Below are 24,630 nucleotides of genomic sequence, written 5' to 3'. Positions count from 1 at the left end.
CTCCCTACCCCGGGATTTTTGGCAGGGTCTGGAGACATTTTGATAGTCATGACTGGGGGGAGGGGATGTCACCGAGGCCACGGTACTGCTGAACATCTTACAATGCACAGGACAGCCCTCCTAATAAAGATTATCCAGTTCAAAATGTCAGTAGTGCCGAGACTGAGAAACACAGTTATATGCTACGAATTACCCAGAAGATAAAAAATGTTGGGGTCTTCCTGGGCCTTTCCAGCCATAAGCTAGAAGGTAAGCGTTCTGTGAATCAAAGCAAGTTCCCTTTGGCTTGCAAAGGAGGTTGAAAGGAATGTGCTTCTACCATTAAAAAAACCCCCAAAAAACCATATCTTTGCTTATTATTTTTGGCCAGTCTGGCTATAAAGCCCCATCTCCAACTGCAAACAAAGAGACAAAATTTAGGTTATCGAATCCTAGGATGTCACTCATGGTTTTAGAACCATAGGCTTTTAAAATACCAAACCAGGAACTTCAGCCAAATCACCTCATTTTACTTATGGGGTCACAGTTGATGAGCACTGCAATGCTGTTTGTGTCCCAGTACCCTATGTCTCTCTCCCTGTCAGCTCTTTTGAAGGCCTGAATGCGTTCTCTGTGTTGGCACCATACGAGATTTCTGCCTCACTTCGACTGCTGTTTTGTTTTACTGTTTACTGTCATTATGGCCATTTCGCTGGTTATGTACTAATGCAGCAGCACCTCTGTTATTGATGGCCTTTCCTTTTCTAGCCCCCAGATTTCCCCCAACAAGGTGAGCAGCTGGCATCATTTAATCTAAGTAGTACCTGGGTGCCTGAGATGATTGGATTGGCTCATTCCAACACGGTGCCTGTCCCTTGGGGGAGAAAGGGTTATTCACATGGAACCTGCTAGGCTGCCAGTCTCCATTTACCCCCACATACAATTCTATTGAGTCCCCAGATTTTAATGCTTCTGTATTTTGACCTAAAATTTAAAAAATGAGAGAGTTAGAAATGAAAGTGCCAATGACACAAGGATAATACTTTCCCTCCTTTTGACCTTTTTTTTTCCCAATCTCTCTGAAAAATTGCTGAGGGTATTTCCTGAGTTCAATTCCTAGCTTCATTATTTTATGTTTCAGAACAGTTCTGAAACAACATTGACTCCTCAGATGATGTAGTCATTCCTATATTTTGAAAGTGCAGTGGTACCAATCCCTTCCCAGCTCTCCAGAGTCATGACTTTTCTTTCTTTATAAACACAGAATCCCATACACATTGTAGCTCAGATATGCCTTGACACATGTATGGGAAGGAGATGTAGAGTGATGTTTCCTGATGGGCTACCACCAGTTTACTTAAAGAATTAGCACAGTGGATTCATCACCTTCTTGAAATGATTACAATGCAAACCTTTTAGACCGTGTCTCCCTTTTGTGAAAGACAATGTCGGGGAGAAGAAAATCAAACATACTGTTCATCAATAAAAAAGGAGTCGGGTGTGTGTGTGTGGTGGCGGGGTGGGGGGAGGTGATGTGCTTGGTCCTATTAATTTGCTCTTTAATCTTTCTGGTTCAGTTCTGTCTCGGTAAGCCAAACAGAGAATCAATTTGCATACAAATGTTACCCAGTACCCCACCTCCGCGGCATTTTACAGTTCTATATGTATGTAGGGGAGAAAGGATTTGATATTAAGAGGATACTTCCTGCCCCTTCCTCCATAAAGTAGCTACATTTCACAGGGCCCTGGATTGTTGCACTTTTTCATTCTATCTGACTCCCTGACTATTTGCATTCTGAGCTGTGGGCAGGACTATGGCCTATCAAACAATTATTTGAACTAGAGATTAGAAGCTTTAGCGTTGGGTATCTCAGGGAAGGAGGGGGTCTTTTCTCCATCTCAAGAGAAAGACATGAAGAGAGGTTCACATATAGACCCTTATAATCCAGGGTTGGGGGAGGAGTCATTCATTTAATAAACCAACCGACAGGTTAGTCAAACCAACAATTCATATGCAGAATTCTCCACAATGTTAAAAGGAAAAGCAATAATTAGTTGCTGGTTTATTATGGGAGTACTATGGGAATAATATTTGGTGGTTACTTATTTTTAAAAATAACTTAGAGTGGGCTTTTCAAATGGCTGTTAATACAGTGCCATGGTAAAACGTGAGAGGCAGGTATCTAAAATGAGGAAGATTAATGATCCCTGCGGGTCATGGAGGAAGAATAATTTTTTTCAATTCATATAAATGGAATTTATCATAACCATCTCTGACGATGGCTGATTCACCCACTTACAAAAGAACTATCTATTTCAATGCTTCCTGAAGAGGGTGATTTTTCACTTTTCACTTGTACTAACATAGAATGCTAAGCCTGTAGGCAGAAAATTTTAACCTGAAGAGATAACGGATGAGGGAACTCAGCTACAGATTCAGGGACGGACATAAATTAAACAAAACAAACAAGAATTGTCCATCAGTTCAGGATCTGCAACTAACAAAGTAAGAGTTTGGAAAGGTGAGTGGGTGAGAGGAGGGAGTCAAAGTTTCTAAAGGGAAATCTTTCCCAGAATGTGTTCCTAAGTAGATCCACTCTGCACCCAAGTTCAGGGCTTTACAACCTGAGGTCATAACACTATTGTTTCCAAGCACTAAGCCTCAGCCTACTCCCCCCCACCCCCGCCCCACGCAGAAAAAGAAAACAACAACAAAAAAGGAGAGAAAATTAAATGTTCTGTGTCCATTGAGCTCGAGTGCAACCTTCCCCGTCACCGCTAGTTGTCACTTGGCTCCCAGACGGGAGAGCTGAGGTTTTCGGCACTGCGGTTAGAGAGAATGCAGTCCTAATTAAACTGAGTAACTCCAAAAGCTTCCCCTTAAAGTCCTCAGCCCAGTGAAAGCCAATATGCAGAGGGGCTGGGGGCCAGTGATGGGGCGGGGGTATAGCAGATGGAAGGACAAACAAATCACAAAAAAACAGGCAAACAGCTGCTAGAGCAGCGACTGTCTCAGACCTCCACGCACAAGCCAGACACCCTGCGGGAGGGGTGGGGTGGGGGAGCGGGGGATGGAAGGACCCGATTGCAGCGGTATACAGCAGCCCCTTCCCCCCAAAATGAAGGGATAACGGACAGAGTCAGCCTCAGTGCTCCTTTCCCCCATTTCCATTACAGCGATGTGGTCAGTAGAAAATTGCATACCTGAAGAATACAATGGTCTCCCAAAGGTAGAGTCGAAGAGTATTGAAGCTGTACATTTTTCAGGTCCTTGTGCTTTGTAGTCCACGAGTTATGAGGGTAAAAAATGTTTCAAATTGGCACTTACAAAACCAGCGAGCGCTATTGAAAAAATAATCCAGATGCTAAGGGGAGGTGGAGAACAGGGGCGCGGAGGGAGAGCCCCAGGGGAAATTGGAACGAGGGGGCTGTAGGTACCACGGACAGAGGCAGCCGTGAAGCGTTTCAGCACCACGGAGAGCGTCCAGCCCTGCTTTTCAGGAGCGCGAAGAGTATTGCTGTTTGTTAAACTCCAGCTTGTCTGTTGGCTCCCTGCGGCGCTGGGGAGGCACGTTTGGGGGTGGGTATATTTTCTTTTTTACCCCTGTTTTTCTGTTTAAACGGCCAGCTCCATGCAAGGGAAAAAAATCTTCTGTGGCGATCAGAGCGCTGGCCTCCGACCGTTAGATTGGGCGAGCATCTTGGGTAGAGAGAGCAGGGCTTTATGCCCCTGGGCTGGCCTGAGGGGGCTAGGGGCCAGGGGAAGCGATTGACGGTGCTGCCTTCAGTTAAATCCCGGAGAATGTGCCAGGCTGGCGCATCGCGACCGAGTCCCGGAATCTCGTTTCCCTGCCTGCGTGCGAGTCTGTTGTCGCCTTGCGATCCCTGTTCTCTGGTCCCCGCCGAATAAGTTATGATCGCTGCAGGAAAGGTGTCCCATTGCTCAGGGCTGCAGGCATGAGAGAGCTCAGGGCAAGTTTCAGGGGCTGTCAGGGTCCATGGCGACCCCGCGGGGCTGAGGAGCCCAGGGTTTCAGATGCATCTCGATTTTCTGAGCTCGCCCATCTTCCTTTGGCCAGGACTCCCTCAGATCTTCAGACTTTCTTACTGCATTAATTTAACAAACTGGCGGCATGGGAGCTGGGAGGGGGGCGGGCGAAGGCCGATGGGAGGGGGTGGAGAGGAAAAAAAGGGGGGAAAAACTCCTTAGTATCTTCAAACCCTCCCACTCGAGGTGCTCATTGGCCCACGGCTGCGAAAACCAGATCTTTTCTCAGTGTTTGGCCAATCGCGTTTTAGACTCTAGGTTGAGTTTAACGCTTAAAGTGCTGGACGAGATCCTTGACTCCCCTTTCCTTTGCAAGCGGGCGGTGGGGTGGGGGAGATTATGGAGTTAATCTCTGGAGGTCTCTTAAAATATTGCCTCGATATTTAAAGAATGTAGTTGTATGTGAGGAAAACAAACACCACGGGTCCCAGTTCGGACCTGCCTCTGGGCTCAGCATACCATCTTAAAAGGGAAGAATTGAACCGGATCCCCGAGTTTCTTTAGAGCTCTGAAGTTTTAATATTTGGTACAGAAGTAAAGGAGAGGTTTCAAAAAGACGTCTGGTCCATAAAAGACTGCTTCTCTTCCCCTGGGCCACTGCAATGGGAAAATACAGGAGAAATTCCTTGAGTACTTCCCAGCGTCAAGAGGGAGCAGTCCTGGCCTCACTGTTGGAGCCCTTAGGGGAGATAAGGAAGATATGCAGTCTTCCAACAGGACAGGAGACAGTTTTGTTTACATTTCACAAGTTACGGCAACAGAGCCTAAGAGAGCTGTGTCTTGTTCCAAAACAATGATTGAGCCAAGCTATACACACAGGTATCTAGTACTTAACCACTCCTGCTTCCTTTTTTCTCTTCCTCCTGCTTCTCTCTTTCCCATCTTATTTGAGTCTCAGAAACCAGCTAGCTATAGATTTCACTCTAGAGCCCAGCTGGGGAGGTGGAGTTAATCAGATTTTCTCCAAGCTCCCAGAATTTAGTGGATTAATAGCCTTGCAGGATTTTCTGGCTGATTTGAACTGGCTGGGACTCTGGGGTCTCTCCCTCCTAGCCTACCAAGTGGGGACAACCCTCCCCTCTTTCTCAGCAGCGTTAGGAATGCCTTCTTTTGAGTTTTTGGAGGTTGATTTTCCCTAGAATAGTTCTTAGCAGTTCAGGTCTCTCCAAGCCCAGGCTTTCTCCCTGAAGAAGCCTGGAAAGCTTTGTTCTCCAGCCTCCTACCAACAGGGATTTCCCCCACCCCCATCCCCCACACCACTGTTACACATCCCACATTATTCTCTTTTATTGGCTTCCACACACTGGAACAGTAATGGGCTGCTTAGAATTTCCATGAGTTTGAGTAGTGACTGAAAAGGAAATTTTGCTTTAAAGGTGGATTTTCATCGGAGTCTGATAAAAATTTATATTATCTATCTATCTATCTATCTATCTACCTACCTACCCATATCTATCACTAACCTTTACTAGCATGCTTTTTACGTATCAGGTACTAGTGTGCACTTCCCATAATGTCATCTACTTCTCACAGTAATACCTTGACGTAAATATTATCCTTGTGAATGCATTTGTGTACATTTGTAAGTAGCTTGGGCAAGACAAACGTGTATATTTCTGTGTGTACAAATTGATTCGTGATCCGTAGCCACCCTAATTCTGAAGCAAATGTGTGGTGCATATGTGTATTTACACATTTGTGTTTGTAAATGGTCTCTGTCCACAAAGGCATATATGTATGCACCTATCTGTGACATTTTTGTACCCCTGAAGGTACTGAAACAAACTGTGATGTCACAACTTTGTGCTTGTTCCTTACCTGGCTAGGAAGCGATTGTGTGGGCAGGTGGGATGCAGCATGTAGAAGTTACTTTTTCTTTTCCTTGAAGGGATGTGGGGTGTGTGTGTGTGTGTGTGTGTGTGTGTTGTTGTTGTTGTTGTTGTTGTTATTGTTGCTGCTGCTGCTGTAGTGGGTGTGACTGGCTCCAAGGTTTTGGGCTGTTCTGGAGACAAGAGTAATTATTACCTGGGGGCACCTGTTTTCTAGCAGGCCCTTACTTTTATTTAATCAGCATACATGAAGTAAGAGTGTGCTGGGCCTTGGGGATATGACAGTATGTAAGAGAAACAGTGCTTTGAACTTCTGAACATGAAATCACTTTGGAGGTTCAGTGGGAAAAGCTCCTCATGGTTGCGAATCTACACTTTTTACCCCATATCTCGTGTATTTCTTATGCCCATAAGCGGTATACTCGGATCTTTCTCTCTTGTTGTAGGTCACTATCGAAACTACCTGCAGGCTTGGAGGTCAGAGATTTATGTTTTTGTTTTATCTCTGCCTCAAAAAGGCTGGATGATGTTGGGTAAATGACCAAATCTCTTTGGGCCTAAGTCAAACAGGGAGAGTAACATCCCTTAATCTCATCACAAGAAACTGCATAGAAGAAATGGCATTCAGATCTAATCTTACTGTGACTACCATGCTATGAAACAGAGATCTCAATGGAATGGAGTGAGTTTGCTTCAGCAGATGGTCCATTTGTTATGATAAGTATTCTGTGTAGCCTAATTCCAATACTTGAGTGGCCCCTTATAGGTAGCCAGATTTGAACCCTTCCAAGTATGAATACATTTTGACCTATACTGAGACTTATTACTAGAGTCAATTCATTCTTTCATTAATGACACAAAATATTTATTGAGCATTTACTATGTGTTAGTCACTGTGCTAGGGAATGGGGATATAGCAGGGAACAAAACAGGTAGAGACCCCCATTCTAATGGAGTGTATCTCCCAGTGGAGGGAGACAGAAGATAAAAAAAGGCAATTTATGATGTATTAGGCAATCATAAGGATTAAAGAGAAGAAAGTGGTCTCAGGGCAGAGAGTGATACAGAGGCACTATTTTATATAGGGTGGTTAGACCAGGGCGTGCTTTCTGAAAAGAAGAAAAACATTTGAACAAGTGACTGAAGGAAGTGAGGGAATGAGCCATGTGAACCTCGGGGAGGAGGGAGGGAAAGGAGAGCTTTCCAGGCAGTGCAGAAAGCAAATGTAAAGAGTCTGAGAGGGAAATATGCTTAGAGTGTGCGAGAAATAGCAAGGAGGCCATTGTGCCTGGGTGGAGTGAGTGAAGTTGAGAGGACCAGGTTAGAGAAGGCTCGGGGGCTGGGGCATACACTACCTTCAGGGCATAGTAAGGACTTTGGGTTCACTTGTGAGTGAGACCCATTGGAGGGTTTCGAGCAGAGGAGTAACAAGTTCTGACTTAACATTTTAACAAGATTAGTCTGGCTACTGTGCTTAGAATAAAATGTGTAGGGAGGGAGGGGGCAAAATGAAAACAAGGATACTAGTTAGAAGCTACTGAAAAAAGTCCATGTGAGAGAGTCTTAGAGACTGTTCTTGTTCAACAGTTTTATTTACAGAAGAGGAAAATTATATCCAGAGAGGTTCAGTGACTCACCCCCTAGACTAGTAGCAGAGTTAGGACAAGAATACAGGTACCTAATTATAGCTGAAGGGTCTTTCCACCATTTTTTGCTCCCACGAAGATGAAGGGCATGGGAAGGGTAGGTAAAGGAAATCTACAAGGAAGGGACTTTACCTGGCTTCTTGATGATATGTTTAGCACCTGCACAGTGCCTGGCACATAGGAGGAGCTCAGTAGATATTTCTTGCCAGGATGAATAAGCGAATAAGTGAAAGAAGAACAAAAAGATTTAGGCAGAGGGCCCGAAGAGAGAAAGAGGAAGGAATAGTGTTAATCAGGTGAGATTACGCAGGCCTGAACCAGCTAATGTAATTAACACAGTGCCAAGTCTCTGACCATAATGACATTCACAGAGGAAAGGGCTGGGCATCTCAAGACTTCTTTGACAGGCCTCAATGATACTTTGTAAAGAGAGACAGATATTTGGAGCAACTAAGCAGCTTGCCTAATTGTGCTGAAGTATTATGATGAATATGGGTCTTCAAATAGTACTATGGAAAAGCCTTTCCTCCAAGAAGCTGGAGGCTACTGCCAGCCTTTCCCAACCCAACTTAGAGAATGAACTTAGTACCTTCTTTTTCTTCTTCCTCTTCCCCTTCTCCTCCTCCTCCTCCTTCTCCTCCTCCTTCTTCTTCTTCTTCTTCTTCTTCTTCTTCTTCTTCTTCTTCTTCTTCTTCTTCTTCTTCTTCTTCTGAATTGCAAAGCAACAGTATGTTTTCTGTGCTTTAAAGAAGTGACCTCAGAAGTACTTGGGAGATCTCAGTGGCCCTGGGAGAATTTTTTAGTCATAAGGAGTGGATGCATAAAATATTGAGAGACCTTTCCTTCCATTTTTCTGATTAGTCACACAGAAGCCAGGAAATTGGAATGACTGGCCTAAAGTATCACCACAAAGCAGGATCTAGAACTCAGGACTCCCATCTCTCACGTCCTGGCTCCTAACCCCTTCATTTGGAGACCTAAAATAAAGGAAGAGGAGGTAGGATCAGTGAAGAAGAAAGGCCTCATATCAAGACTGATCAGCCCCTGGCTTTCTGACCAGAGACTCCCCAATTTAGTTTTGCAGCCAAGTCTATATGTATATCCTGGGTTCCAGCAGCTTGACATCCACGTGAGACTTTTCATCATCTCCTTGTGCTGTTTTCCTATCTTTCCATCAAACGTTCTCAGTCTCTTTTTTCCTACTTTCTGCTCTGTCTGTCCTTAACTCCTATTTCATGTTTATCCAGTTAGTTCCTCTTGTTGGGTCTCTCACTGCCTCCACAAGGAGTTTTAGCATGAAAAAGGCTTGGCAGAGGATATACCTTCACTCAGAGGTTCATTCGTTTAAAAAGTACACATATTTTGCACACGAACTGTGTGTGTGAGACACTGTGCTGAGGTTTTGCATCTCTACTAAAAGAGTTGTTCATTTGGTTTTTAACAAATATTGATTAACTACCTTCTCTGTGCTAGGAATTATGGCAAATGGGTCATGATCAGTGTTGGTTGAAGGTGATTCTTGTATTACGTATTTAAAAACCATTTAAAATGGAAATACACATGTATTAGTGCATAAGTTTTGTTAAGTTACTCATAAAATGGATGCTATCAATACAATGATACAGAACGGTACCAGCACCCTCGAAGCCTACCTCACATTCCCTCCCAGTCATTGCATGCCAAAGGTAGCTGCTGTTCTAATTTCGATTACTTTTATTTTGCTTGCTTTTGGCTAAACGAGGTCATCTTCGTTCATGAGAGGGCATTAACCTATAACTTTCCTTTTTAAAAATGTCTTTTTCAGGTTTTGGTATAAAGATTGTGGTAGCTTCTTCACAAGTTGCAAATGTTTTCTCTTTTCTATTCCTTAGAAACATCTATAGAAGATTTGGTGTTAGTTCTTTTTTAAATGTTTGGAAGTGTTCATTGATGAAGCCATACGGGCCTGGAGGTTTCCTTTTTTATATATATATGAAATTTATTGTCAAATTGGTTTCCATACAACACCCAGTGCTCATCCTAACAGGTGCCCTCCTCAATGCCCATCACCCACCCTTCCCTCCCTCCTACTCCCCATCAACCCTCAGTTTATTCTCAGCTTTTAAGAGTCTCTTATGGTTTGGCTCTCCCCCTCTCTAACTTTTTTTTTTCTGGAGGTTTCTTAGTGGAAAGTTTTTATTTACAGATTCAATTTATTTAATAGATATAGGGCTGTTAAGATTGATACTTATTGTAGTGGTTTTAGTAAGTTGCATTTTTTTCCTAGGCACTTGTCCATTTAATATGATTTTTCACATTTATTTGCATAAAATTGCCATAATCCTCCTACTTTGTTAGTCTCTAGAATCTGTAGTGATGTCTTCTTGTCTGTTTGTCATACAATAATTTGTGCTTCTTTTTTCTTGATTGTTCTTTCTAGGGGATCAGCCATTTTTTTGGTCACTTCAAATAACCAGCTTTAAAATGTTTTCTATATTATGTATCTTTGTTTTCTATTCTTTCTTTTCCCTCCTTTTCTTTTTGCTCTCAACTCGCATTTTTTTGTTTGTTTAATTTTTTTTTCTGGCTTCTTTTTTTTTTTTTTTTTTTCAGAGATTGCAGTTTATTTCAGACACACTCAGAAGGTGGGGGCTGGCCAGTGGGCTCTGTCTGCATCCCCTCCCTGCATGTGGCTTAATCTACCCCCAAACCTCTAGATTGTGCAAGATAGACAAGGCATTCCCACCCCACCCACAGGAGGGGCTTAGGCAGGTGAAGAGTGTGGAGAGTGGGGGGTCATGGTAGAGTTCAAGTACTCACAGTTTCCCCATCCACACCCCCAGATTACACTGTACCCGGGCCGTAAGGGAAGATCCCAACCCTGGGGTTCCTAGTGGCGTTAACAGCTCTTTTCTCAGAAACCTCAAGATGAGTTCCTTACCCTCTTTCCCTGACAATAACAAACCAAATTCTGTACCTGGGCAAGGAGGGAACCTCAGCACTCCACTTACCCAAGACCCCTCCTTCCTTATTTGGAGTGATGGGGGCAGGGTGGGCTTCACTTGTAGTGAATAGGTTGGGTTTAAGTGGTAATAGATGAGGGGAAGGGAGAGAACTGAGGATCTTGGGAGGCGGGCTTGGGGGATGCTGATGAGGTTCTGACAGCCCTGGTCCGTGCCCCCAACTTCATCTCTACCCCATACCGAGGCCCAGAATCCCTGCGAGTCCACTGTAAATGTGATATGGGGTGGGGGGGGGGGAGTGGGAGCAGGGGGAGAGCTTAGGAAGGGCCAGGAATGGGCTCCAGGCCTAGCAATCAAGCTCTGATCTTCTAGAACAGCTGAATCCTGGGGAACACAGGGTAGTCTACTAACCCCCACACCCCAGACTTCCTGGCTTGGGCAGAGCAGTGGGAATGGGTGGGGGGAGGGTCCTTCCAAGGGTATTACATAAAGATATAACCGTTAAAAATTTTGAGGGGAGAAGTGACTCTCAGTCTCTTGCTTTCCCAAGTTGTGAATCTCCCCAGTGTCCAATAGATAGGGCTGAGGGTGTCCCAGAGAGCTGAGGAAGAAGGCTCTACCCCCTCTCTGACAGGATGGGGCCCAGAGAGGGGGCCCATTAGCACCATGCAATGTTGGGGCACCCCTGGCAGCCTGACTGACCCCCAGGCAAGGGCCCTCCCAAAGCTGGAGTGCCCACTTGCTAAAGCTTCTGTATTCTTGAGGGGGACCCCTGTAAGGGAGGGGGGGTGATGGGAGAAGGCTTGGCTGAAGCCCAGGCAAGGGTCTCAGCTAGGACCCCAAAGGGCCCCTCTGGGAGTCATGATTTGAAGAATCTTCGTACCACGAACTGGCCCAACAGAACCACAGACAGAACTATCAGCACTTTCAGGATGGGGCCATTTCCCAAGTTCAGGGCTGTCACCTGCCAAGAGACAGAGATAGAGGGGCTGACGGCACATACAGGCACTCCAGGACTGGGGTGGGGCTGGGAGAGAGGCAGCCCCAGCAGCAGGGAGGAGGCTGCCTACGCTTGGGCACTTACCCAGCCACCCCTCTGCGCAGTCCACCCGGCAATGCAGTGACGCAGCATGATGTCGACCACTAGTTTGGTCACCCGGCCCAGGAAGCCAGTCAGGCTGTGCTGGTAGATGTCGAGGGCCAGGCGGTAGCCAAAGCCCAGGAGAGCCACCACTCGGCCCCAGTTGATGCTGCTCTCAAATCGACTCGAGGCAATCTTGGTGAAAAGATCATAGGCGTTCTCTGCTGTGGGTTGCAGGCGCTGTAGCATGGCCTGGAACTCTGAATCGTAGCGCTGGTTGATGTTGTCCCCAGTGATGGCGAGCTGCCGACCCACCTGCCCCATGGTGCTGCTAGGTTCTAGGGGCAAGGTGACCATTTCTGGGTCAGTAGGCACAGCTGCCCCCTCAGCCTCCTGCTCCTGCTGCCAACGGTGAAAAACATAGCTGCGGAAAACCTCCTCGGTGTCCCAGGCTACCTACTCCTCCGAAGTAGCAGATGGGGCAGTCTCTTCACACTCCTGCCTGGGAGGACCTGGACATTGCCCGGATGCCATTTCTTGGGTCCCAGTGGAGGGCAGCGCTAGCCTGCCAGGACCCTCGCCCAGGCCTGGGGTGGCTCACGGGGCCAAGGCCAGAGATCCTGAGGGGCCAGCGGCTGCTCCTGGGGGTCAGGTGCCCAGGCCCAGCTTTCTGGAAGAGGTATCAGTGCAGTCCCGATGTCTGGATGCAGCTTCTGCTTGCCCCAGCTTGGCCCTCTTCTGGCTTCTTGAAATGGATGCTTCATTGACTTTTAACCCTCTTCTTTTCTTTTTTTTTATTTAAAAATTTTCAACGTTTTATTTATTTTTGAGAGAGACAGAGACAGTGCGAGCAGGAGAGGGGCAGAGAGAGAGAGAGGGAGACACAGAATCCGAAATGGGCTCCAGGCTCTGAGCTGTCAGCACAGAGCCTGATGCGGGGCTGGAACTCACGTACCGTGAGATCATGACCTGAGCCGAAGTCAGACACTTAACTGACGGAGCCACCCAGGCGCCCCTCCTTCTTATTTTCTAATATATATTTAAGACTTTGTCTTTTCTCCTGAGCTTTAGTTGAGATGCATCCCACAAGTTATGGTTTCATTATTATTCAGTTCAAAGTACTTTCTAGTATCTTCCCTGCTTTAGATTTTGATCCTTAGAGGTATTTGGAAGTGTACTGTTAATTATATCACTCTATTCTTTTCTGTCTAGTATAATATCTTTGAAAAGTCAGCTATAGGCCTTAGTTTTTGTCATTTAAAGGCAATGGATTTTTTTTCCTGTAGTTTTTAATATTTTACAGACTTTGGTTTTATCCATTTATATCATGTGCCTATGAACGTTTGCTTGGAGTCAAACACAATTTAAGGAATTATTATTTGCGTGTGTGTGTGTGTGTGTGTGTGTGTTCAATATATATATTATTGAAGTATAGTTGACACACAATGTTACATTGGTTTGAAGTGTACAACAGAGTGAGTCGACAAGTCCATATGTTATGCTGTGCTCACAAGTGCAGCGACCATCAGTCACCATACAACACTTACAATGCCATTGACTATATTCTCTGTGTTGTGCCTTTCATCCCCATCCAACACTATTTTAGAACTAAATAGGAAAGATTGAATGAAGTTGTAAGCTGAACTTTCCTGATAGACATTTTCTCATTGAGCTCTGTGTTATGGATTATACCAGTCCCATTAGCCACCTTCATACCATTCACAAAAGATGTACAAATTGTGTGATTTGCTTGAAGAGTCAAGTTTGAAAATAACAATCTTTCCATTCTTTTTGCTTTTAGAACAATTCTCAAAACACATTTATTCTGCTCCCAGCCCATAATTGCTCAATTAAGTGTTTCTTCTAAAAATAACTTGGAGTAAGAGAATCATTTACTTTATATGTATTGAAAAACAGAACTCATCCATTTTCTCCAGTGTTCCATGGAGGAAGAAACTGGTTCAACTAAAGAGGTATTAGTAGAAAATAGGTTTTCCATTTTGGTTCTCTGTTTTAATGACCAGAGAAAATTCTCTGTTGTTTTCACCTTGGTAAAACATAATAGTATCAATAAACTTTTCTTCCTCTGAATCTTGATCTGGCATCCAACATTGATATTTTACATGCAAGGAATGAATATTTCAAAGCTTGGAGTGTCCTTCCTTCAAACACTGTTGATGGAATTTTCCTTCCTGGAGTACACACTCGGAGGGAAGCAGACATATGGCCAGGTTCTCTTCCCAGTCCATCCTGTGCCACCCTCTGCCTGGTCCTGGCAATACCCGGACTGTGGACTGTGCCTCTTGCCCACCGTGGCCTCCACCCCAGCAGGCCACAGCGGCTGGTGAGACTCGGTTTTCTTTGTGAATATCCTGCTCAGACTCACAGAACTCTTCGGGTCCTCTGTCCCCCTCTCCCTCGAATTTGTGTCTTGATGTATTTCATCAGTCGTCAGTATTTTTTCCATTATCGCTCCTTCATTTTCTCTTCTCCATCTAGAATCCCAATTATCCATATGCTAAGACCTTTTCATGATGTTTCTATGTCACTTATACCTATTTCTGCATTTTCTATTCTCCCCCCCCCCCCCTTTCTCTGCATCTATCTGGATCTTTTCTACTCTTTTCAATAATCATCTCTTCTGCTGAGTTTAATCTAGTTTTACACTTATATACTGAATTAATTTCATTTGTTTTAATTTCCAGGCTAGCATTTTCACTCCTTTTTTCTTTAAAAAATAGATTGCAGTTCCCTGGAGAAATTATCCATCTTTTCATTTATTTTCTGGAACATAATCATCATAATTACCTTAAAATTCCTGCCTGATAATTCTAGAATCTGAGCTATCTATGGGTATCTTTCTATTGCCTCATATTTAAAAATTGGATTTTGATCATTTCTGTTTACTGTCATGCCTGGTATTTTTTGTAGTAAATACTTTAAATTGTATATGAAAAATTACACTGGCTCTGAATCATGTTATCTTGTAGAAAGGATTAAATTTCCTTCTGGTTGGCAGAGTGTGGACAGATCACCTTGATTCAACCATGTATTGAGATGATTTCAAGCTCTGTTTCAGGCTTTGTAAGGAGTGTCTATTTCCTACCCCCCTCTTTTTTTTTCAGTGTGACTTTTTTTGGGGCATAAAATTATATGTAACATTGTATAAATTTCAGTGTACGACATTGTAATTGACATCAGAATACACTATAAAGCAATCACCACCAAAGGGCTAGTTACTATCCGTCACCACAGGAGGGGGGGTCTATTTCTGATTTGCCTTGCCCCTTCGGCATGGCCCATCAGGTCTCAACTGAAAGGCCAGTACATTCTTTTTGGTGGGTCCTGAACTCCAGTTTTTGTTTTCACACCTCTCTGGGGCTGCCCAAATCCTTACTTAGTATTTTCACCTCTTAGCAGCTTTTTCAAAAACCATCTTTTAAAATTCTGTTTTTTAGTGAATCCCTCCCTGACCATCCTCCCTGAAGCACTACCCTCATCACTATCATTACTTTTGTTTTATTTTGGAATTTACAAAAAAGTTCCCAAATACCCTTTACCTAGTTTTCCCTAATGTTAACATTTTACATAAAATGATATATTTTCCAAAAGTAAGGAAGCAACATTAGCATATTATTATTAGTTAAACTATAAATTTTATTTGAATTTCTCTCCCTTTTTCCTTTTTTGTCCCTTTACTGTTCTGGACTCCGATCCAGAACACCACATGACATTTAGTTGTCACGTCTCCTTAGTCTTGTCTGCACTGTGACAGATCCTCAGTCTTTCCTTGTTCTTCATGACCTTAACCATGAGCAGTCATGGAATGCTGGTCAGGTATTTTGGAGAATGCCAGTCACTTTTAGTGTGTCTGATTTTTTTTTTCATGATTAGATTGGGGTTATGAGTTTTTGAAAGAGTATCATGGAGGTGAGGAGCCCTCCTTGTCATGTGGTAACAGTGGGTATATGATATTCCCTGACTTACCACTGTTGATGTTGACCTTGATCATTTAGTTTAGGTGGCGTCCGACAGGTTTCTCCATGGCAGAGTTACTATTTTTCCATTCCCACACTGTGTTCTTTCCATGTGTTTTTAAGTCCTGCTTTTACTTAAGGAGAGGGAAATTAGCTCCACCTCTTGGAGGAAGTTATCCCCTATGTTTGCTTGGTTTCTTACACTCTCGCCACCTACACCTGCATTTGAGAATTTGGCAAATGCACTGATGAGAAATTGCATGCGGGATGTTGGTCTCACTTCTCTGTGGTTCCTTTTTCTCTAGGGTTGTGGCTCTTCAATTTCTGGCTGCCTATAACTATTTTTGAGGGGACTTGTACCCCATGGGAACTGCTAAGCACTGTTTTTTGTTTTGCCTTTTTGTTCTGCAGTGAGATTCAGAAAATGCCCCGAGTGGAGAAGGCACTAATTCATCCCTTCAAGTCATGGCCACCTTGGTTGCTCCAACTTAACATTCAGTTGTATTTTTGACCCAGTTTTTATAGTTTTTCTCAGTGGGATAGTTTTCAGGCACAAATTACTTCTTCATAGTAAAGAAAGGAGGGAGTAGGGAGAGAGTAGAGAACCACTGAAGGGTTCTCACCACTACTCTGCACTATGCTCATGTCTCCCTCAGCTAGCTCATTTATGGACCCTCTTTATCTCTGTCTTACCTTATGCTTTCTTCGGGGAAAGTTACTTTTTTACTTCTATGCTTCCATCAAGCATTTTTTCTTCTCTAGCTCTCACTTCTACTTTTACACCCAACCCATAGTCCATTCTTTACACAGTAGCCAGAGTAATCTTAATTTTTTTAATTTTATTTTTTAAATATTTATTTATTTAATTCATTTATTTAATATAATTTATTGTCAAATTGGCTTCCATACAACACCCAGTGCTCATCCCAACAAGTGTCCTCCTCAATGCCCATCACCCACTTTCCCCTCTCCCTCAGCCCCCATCAACCTTCAGTTTGTTCTCTGTCTTCAAGAGTCAGAGTAATCTTTAAAATATTAAACTTTCAGGGGCACCTGTGTGGCTCAGTTGGGTGGGCATCCGACTTCAGCTCAGGTCATGATCTCACAGGTTGTGAGTTCAAGCCCCACATTGAGTTCTTTGCTGTCAGCACAGAGCCCTGTTCAGATCCTCTCTTCCTCTTTCTCTGCCCCTCTCCTGCTCATTCTCTCTCTTCCTTTCTCTATCAAAAATAAAAATTAAAATTAAAAAAACATTTAATATATTAAGACTTTGCACTGAATTCCCTTTGTACTTAGAATGCAATACAGTTCCTCGCCACAGACTTAGATGATCAGCCCTGACCTCCCCTCTGTGACCATACCTTGTGCCACATCCCCCCTTATCTCACCAAGCTACGAATATTTTCACTTGTTTTTGAGCCTAGATCTTTTTGTCATTCATATATCAGTTCAAATGCTGCTTCTCAACAAAGCCTTGTGTGACGATTCTCCCTGAGGTACCTCTTTCCCATCCCTATCATCCATTTTGTTTTATTTTTCTTCGTAGCATTTATCTTTATCTAAAAGTTTTTGTTCATGTATACATTTACTTTTTCATTTTAATATTTCATTTAAAGCAGCACAATAGTAAAAACTTTCCTCTTCACTGTATTGCCAGTACACATAGTAGTTCTTGGCACATAGTAAAATTTAATGAATGAATCAAGTCCTACAAGATTTATTTACTATGTGACATGCGTTGTGCTTCATGCTCCTGAGAACTCTCTTATTGGATTATCACAATAACTCTATGAAGTAGAGTCTATTATTGTCCCCATTTTACAGAGAAATGATGTTTAAGGCACAGAGAGATCAAGCGTCTTGCTCAGGATAGCAGCTAATGTCATTTTTCAGACTTGTGATCTATAGTGTGCACTTTAGGTTATTTGTTATAATCAGTTAGGTTTTCTATCAATTTTACCTGTGACAACTTTCCCTCAACTAAAGAATGGTTTCCTTGATGAAAAAATACAGCATTTTTGTGGATTTCCTTTTTGGATTTCCACCAGAAGAGTTTTACGAATAGATGTCTTTTGTTTTTGCCCAACTGGCATCCATTTGTCATTGTTCTGGTAACAGCACCTAGATTTTCCTTGAGGAATACCAATACCCCTTACCTCACCCACTGTCAGTCCAGGTAGTTTGGGTGGGGTTAACCAAAGATCCAGGGGTGAGAGGGCCTGGCAGGACTGTATTCTCAATATACTCCAGCTCCTGAGTGTGGACTTGCTCAGGAATAAACGTATGACCCAAATTTATCCAATCACAGCTATTTAGTCTTAATGCTTTGAGGATGTAAACAGGAGAGCCCACACTCTCTTCCCCTCGCCAAAACAAAACAAAAAGGATGAAGCCAATACTGAGGAAATCAGAATCAAGAGTAGGAGAGAGCCAGTTTCCCAGTGATATTGCTAGATCGCCTGATCCAGCCAGCCTCAAATCATGATCTCCTCTGGCTTTTTTAGTTAAACGGACCAATTAATTGATTTTGTGCTTGAAGCCAGTTATAGTTGGATTTCTTTTTCCTTTGCACCTGAAAGAGCCCTGATTTATATAGTGCTCAATATACGCCTCTTGATGTTTGATTGACCATGTGCCTTTGCAACTTGTACCCAACCCAAGTGTGTATCTGTGTAGCTTGATTAGAGGCAAAGGGCCTCTCATGGATCCTTGCAGAAAATCTCACCATGCACCTCTCTCTGCTTTGGCCCCTTGACTCTTCGTGAGGGCGGGCTCTCCTTTCTCAGGTGGTGGTAATAACAAGCCAGGCAGAGTGGTGCCGAGGCTTGGATATCAATTAGTGAAGCTCTAACTGCAGGAAAACCTCTCAGACATGTCCTAAGTGTCTTAATCTCTCAGTGGGCCTTCTCCTCTCAAGGCTTAGGTGGCTGATAATATGTTTGAGCTGTTGATCCCTTCTTTGATCATGCCTTATAGGATTATTCTGTAATGAGATGGTACCGAGGAGCTGAGGCTGTTATTTGGTTACCTTGCCTCACACTTGGGCCACATTTCTTCTCTCTGAATTTCAGTTTTCTTTCTTCTCCTTCTGCTTGTTCTGGATTCGAAGCCCCCCCTTTGGGCTTTCACCAAAGCATGTGTCTTCCGATTCTTCCAGCTCTCACCAAATTGTGAAAGTGTCAGAGTAATCTTCAAATGAGAAAATTGGGTTTACTAATTCCTTGCCTACTCAGAGCATTTTCCTCTCATTAGTGTCTTCTTTCAAAACCGTTGCACCTGATACTCATGGCCTCTTGGGGATAGTCAGGGCAGGTGGCTGTTATTTCCATTTTACAGATTCTGGCTGGAATGAGGGGCAGAGAGACAGGCGCAGCGTAGCAGATCCGTTCCCGGCCCGATGTTTTCGCTCTCACACCAGCCCAGGACCCTCAGGCCACCCAGTTCTTTGCAACAGCAGATGGTCAGTAACATTTCTCATTCTTCAAGACCAGGCTCCAACAGTATCTCCTTTGTGCCATCTTCACATCCTCAATGGGAAGAGATCTCCCTTCTGGATCCGTGCAGCGCTCCTTCAGGTATTCTTACAGTTTCATAATTTTCTATCTGGTAATGTAATCATTTGTGTGTATTTTTATCTTCTCTCTTAGAACTTAAGCTCCGTCGTTCCCTCGGCACATAAATAGCAGAGTGTTTGATCTGTGGTCGGTATTCAAACAGTGTTTACTGAGTGTGAACAAGTAAATAAACGCCTTAATTTTTTTTCCCCCCTGCGTGGTAGGGAGAGAGGAGGGTGGAATATCTGAAGGAACCAGAATTGTTTTCATGAACATTTATTTATTATTGAGAGACAGAGAGAGAACAGAGAGAGAGAGCACATTTATTATTGAGACACAGAGCGTGGGCAGGGGAGGGGTAGAGAGAGGGGGAGACACAGAATCTGAAGCAGGCTCCAGGCTCTGAGCCATCAGCACAGAGCCTGCCGTGGGACTTGAACTCACAGACCGCGAGATCATGACCTGAGCTGAAGTCGGTCACTCAACCAACTGAGCCACCCAGGCACCCCCAGAATTGTTTTCAACCCCAGAGGGCTGTTAGGGGGATAAAGAGTGGAATTTGTTCTGCAACATCTCAAAGGGCAGAAATAAGACCAGTTGGGTAGAGATTTCAGTGAGACGCATTTCAGCTCAATGTAGGGTTTCCTGTAGCCAACTCTCTTCAAAGGTGAAAGGGCTACCATGTAAGTTAAAGTCTGTCACATTGAGGGTATGAAAGCAAGTATTGGGTGATCACTTGGCAAGGATAGTGCAGAGCAGATCCAAGCATCTTAGGAGGGATTGGGCTTCAAGGCCCCCTCCCTATTCATTCAGTAGTATTCAAGAGATCTTCAGCATGGTTGGCTGTGGGATGCTCTTGGGAGCAAAGCTTACACTCAGGAGGTAGATCCTCAGTCATTTTATACACACAGGCAGTAGTGACAGTGACTAAGAGTGTAGGCTCCAGGGTTCAAAATCTGGCTCCCCTACTTACTAATGTGTGACATTGGCGAAACTACTTAACATCTCTGAACCTCAGTTTCCTTACCTGTAAAATGGCGGTAACGGCACAGACCTACCTCAGTGGGATGCTGTGTAGGAACGCACAAAGTACATTCAGCCTGGCACAGGCAAAGTGCCCATCTCTCCTGGTTGTGACTGTTACCACCACCTCCCTCTCCCATGGTGATCCCCAGGCTAGGTCTGTGACTTGCACTTGCCAAGGACTGTCTCAGTCCTTCCCTCCTGGTCCTATCTCAGGTCTCAGGCAGAAGAGGGCTGAGCAGGTCCTCTAGGGACCCCAGAGTTTGTGCCCCTTGAGCAGTCAGTTGACAGTCGATTGTGAGACTGGAGAGCTGAGCCTGTGAGGCCTCCGGCCGCTTGCCAAAGCCAACGTTAAAAACACGGTATCATCTCTCCAACCTCTTCTGGGATCCTGGCTGCCGGGACTCATTAAAGGCAGTTTTCTCCTGAATTTCAGAAGCAAGGGGTCCTTTTTTGTTTTAAAAGCTTAGAGTCTAACACTGGGTTCCCAAAAGATTGATGGCAGTTTCTTCAGTTTTCCCCCAAACCCCTGACCTGAATTTCCAGTGCCTGGGTTATTAGTGCATCAACAAAACATGTGCCCTGGGAATGGAAAATCTGTTCTTGTCCTTTGGTCCTTTAGAGAATGGCAAGAGGACATCTCAAGTCCTCAGCCCACCCCTTGGTTGAGAGCAAAATTGTTCCCAGAGTAATTCTCTGTCCTGCGAGTTCTGAGACTTAATAAAAGTGGAACAAAATGGATTCAAAGACTCTTACATACATTCTTCTTTTGTATAAGCTCCTTGATAAATTATTACACGCACAGGTACTTGAGTATGTTTCACCTACTTAATATCATCTCCATTTTAAGGAAGAGAAATGAGGTAGTGTTTTCACTTCTGCTTTAAAATAAACACAGGCATGTTCCCGCTCCCCCCCCCCCCCCCCACTTAGCTAATAAGGGACAGAATTGAGACACTAAGGCAGATCTATTTGACTCCAAAGTTGGGGCCATTCATGGTGACCCATGCTGCCTTTGGCTAGGAGGACCCCAGGCAAGGGCTAATTGTTTGTATAATAAATTAAACAAAGTAACAAAAGAGTTGTAGAACTGTCAGACAAGATAACAAACATGTACAACGAGCTGATGTGTACTTCTTCACATTAAGCAGTGAGACCAACCCCAAGAGTTTGATGTTTCTATTCTTTTTAAATTCTTTTTTAAAAATTTAAGCAATTCTTTTTTTTTAATGTTTGTTTCTGAGAGAGAGAGAGAGAGAGAGAGAGAGAGAAAGAGAGAGACAGAGCGCGAGTGGGGGAGGGGCAGAGAGAGAAAGAGGGAGACACAGAACCTGAAGTAGGCTCCAGGCTCTGAGATGTCAGCACAGAGCCCGATGCGGGGCTTGAACCCATGAACTGGGAGATTATGACCTGAGCCAAAGCGGGACACTCAACCAGTTGGAGCACCCAGGTGCCCCTGATGTTCCTATTCTTGATTTATAGATAGGAAAAACAGGTGCCAAGAAGTTATGGGGTCTGCCCAAGGAAGCAAAGCTAGGATGCGAACCCTTCTTCTTCTCCTTCTCCTTTTACATTTATTTATTTTTGAGAGACAGAGCACGAACAGGGGAGGGGGAGAGAGAGAGAGAGAGAGGGAGACACAGAATCCGAAACAAGCTCCAGACTCTGAACTGTCAGCACAGAGCCCACTGCGGCACTCAAACCCACAACCTGTGAGATCATGACCTGAGCCAAAGTTGGACGCTCAATCCACTCAGCCACCCAGGCGCCCGTGAACCCTTCTTCTTGAGCAGTTGGGGGATGTATCTTCCATCATGTCATGGTTGTCGCCCTATAAGAAATACATTTAAAACATCATGCTCCAAATATGCCTTCTTTCATTTTTTTCAAAGCACATTAAGGAATCTTTTGGAGTCCCTCAGTGATTCAGCAAGCTTGGCAGGGCAGGCTTTAGGTACCCTGTTTCATTAATGATGGGCCTGAGGTCAGGAGGTTTGCCTGATGTCAAACAAGGACACCAGGGAGCAAGATGGGTTTGAACCAGCCGTTCACACTTACAGGAAGCTCTGCTTTGGTTCCCCTTCATTTCATGTTTTTTTCCTGCCTGCCTTCCCAATTCCCTGAGTTGTGAACTTTCTCTTGACCACTCAGCGGCTCCAGTCTGGTGTTGCTTTGAGTCTCCTCTTCCCAGTCATGCATTCAGTCCACTCGTTGTACATCAGGTAGTTGCCAAGGGTATAGCTTACCTGAAAACCGGTCATCCTGCTTCACCACTCACTTCCCCAACCCCATTTATTGGTACCTATCCTACCCCCCAGGGACCTCAGACTTCAGAACAAAATTGCATTTCATAGATGTTTATGTAACCTTGAGTGTGACTTTTGTGTAACAGAGGTCAGCGCGAGGGTGGGAAAAGGTCAATGATAAATGCTTGGAGATAAGAGAGAGCTTGGTATTGAGAGATCAGTCCGAAAATGTGTGTTCAAGGGTCTGTTTGGTCCCTCATTAGCCATGTGACTTTAGGGCAAGTTAATTAACTCTTTTCAGCCTTGTTTCCTAATCTGTTAAATGAGCCTAATTTATAAGGTTCTTGTGAAGATCACAGGATATAATTAATATAAACCGTTTGGCACAAAGCATGTGCTCTTTTATTAGTATAGTAAGTGCTGAATAAATGGGTAGATAAAACATATAAATAAAGGAATTAAAATACAAAGCAGGGAGTGTATTTTAATGGCTGCAGAACCCCAATGCCTATCTCAGGGCTTGGCATAATGTCGAGGTTCTAGGTCTATACCTGTGGGTACCATCTATTGAATGGTTTACTTGCTCTAGTCATGTGCTGAGTGTAGCATGTATCACCTCACTTATTCCTTCCAACAACCCCTGGGGAGGGTATTCTGGTTCTCTTACAGGTGTTACAGATGATGAAGTTGAGACTTGGAGAGTTTAAGTGGCTCACCCACTGTCGTATGGGTTATTCTAAAGACTAGTAGAGTCAGAGTTTGAGGTGGATTATATTTGACTCCCAAGCCTGTGTTTACTTGCTCATTTGATGAGTAATTTATTCATTCAGGCAGCCTTCTTTGAGTATCTTCACTGGGGGATGTCCCGGATCTAGAGCTGGGAATGAAGTGGGGAGGACGGCATAGTTCCTGCCCATGAGGAATTCATCATCTGGGAAACAGACCCCTCTAACATGGGGAGGGGAGGACAAGAGTCCTGGGGAGAGCACTCATGCAGGGATTGTGGACACACTCCAGAGGGACTTGTTGCCTCCTGAAGGAGGTGGACGGCAAACTTTGGGAGCAGGCCGATGGTAGATCAATGAGAGGAGAATGTTGTAGAGAGTACGCTTAATGGGATACAAGGGTGGGAGAAGAAGATGGCCTGTGGACTCAGCCAAGCAGATGGAGGTGACCAGTGGGGAATAAAGCCGATGAGAACCCTCGAGTCCAAATTGAAAGCACTGAAGAATAGTTTATTTTTATTTTATTTTATTTTATTATTATTTATTTATTTTTATTATTTTTTTAATATGAAGTTTATTGTCAAATTGGTTTCCATACAACACCCAGTGCTCATCCCAACAGGTGCCCTCCTCAATGCCCATCACCCACCCTCCCCACACTTCCACCCCCCATCAACCCTCAGTTTATTCTCAGTTTTTAAGAGTCTCTTATGCTTTGGCTCCCTCCATCTCTAACCTTTTTTTTTTTTTTCTTTCCCTTCCCCCATGGTCTTCTGTTAAGTTTCTCAGGATCCACATAAGAGTGAAAACATATGGTATCTGTCTTTCTCTGTATGACTTATTTCACTTAGCATAACACTCTCTCCGGTTCCATCCACGTTGCTACAAAGGACCATATTTCGTTCTTTCTCATTGCCACGTAGTACTCCATTGTGTATATAAACTACAATTTCTTTATCCATTCATCAGTTGATGGACATTTAGGCTCTTTCCATAATTTGGCTATTGTTGAAAGTGCTGCTATAAACATTGGGGTAGAAGTGCCCCTATGCATCAGCACTCCTTTATCCCTTGGGTAAATTCCTAGCAGTGCTATTGCTGGGTCATAGGGTAGATCTATTTAAAGATGGTGAAGATGAGGTAGGCAATGTTGCCTTAGAGATTCACACAGACCTGGGGTGCCTGGGTGGCTCAGTCAGTTAAGTATTTGACTCTTGGTTTGGGGTCATGTCATGATCTCACAGTTTTGTGCATTCGAGTCCCATGTCAGGCTCTGTGATGACCCTGCAGAGCCTGCTTGAGCTTCTCTTTCTCTCTTGCTCCTCCCTTGCTCGTGCTCTCTCTGCCTCTCTCAAAATAAGTAAATAAACTTAAAAAAAGAAAGAGATTAACACAGACCTGGGCCTATGGGAGGTTGCACACTTAGAAAGCATTTGCCGGAACATGGGAAGGCTATGATAAATTTGTAGCACTTTTGTTTTTTATGAGATGATCTTCCATGCCAGGTAGGTGGGCAGGGCCAGAAAGATCATTGGAGGCAGTGGGAGTTTGGGGATCATCTCACATCAGGTAATGGGACT

The 24,630-nt window shown here is 44.1% G+C and overlaps 1 protein-coding gene and 1 pseudogene across 2 annotated transcripts in view; both read right to left on the bottom strand.

Moving 5' to 3' along the window:
• Nucleotides 1–3,239, bottom strand: part of GLRA1 (glycine receptor alpha 1) — an 82,857-nt gene extending 79,618 nt beyond the window's left edge. For both annotated transcript variants that reach the window (XM_042948641.1, XM_042948644.1), the window contains exon 1: nucleotides 3,184–3,239. In XM_042948641.1, coding sequence (XP_042804575.1) covers nucleotides 3,184–3,239 — 56 coding nt within the window. The remainder of the gene's footprint in view (nucleotides 1–3,183) is intronic.
• Nucleotides 3,240–11,303: 8,064 nt separating this feature from the next.
• On the bottom strand, nucleotides 11,304–12,164 carry LOC122201699 (annotated as a pseudogene).
• Between the last annotated feature and the right edge of the window lie 12,466 nt (nucleotides 12,165–24,630).

Source organism: Panthera leo, chromosome A1, assembly GCF_018350215.1.
Source record: "Panthera leo isolate Ple1 chromosome A1, P.leo_Ple1_pat1.1, whole genome shotgun sequence".
NCBI lineage: Eukaryota > Metazoa > Chordata > Mammalia > Carnivora > Felidae > Panthera > Panthera leo.
This window is presented reverse-complemented; position numbering and strand designations above follow the sequence as displayed.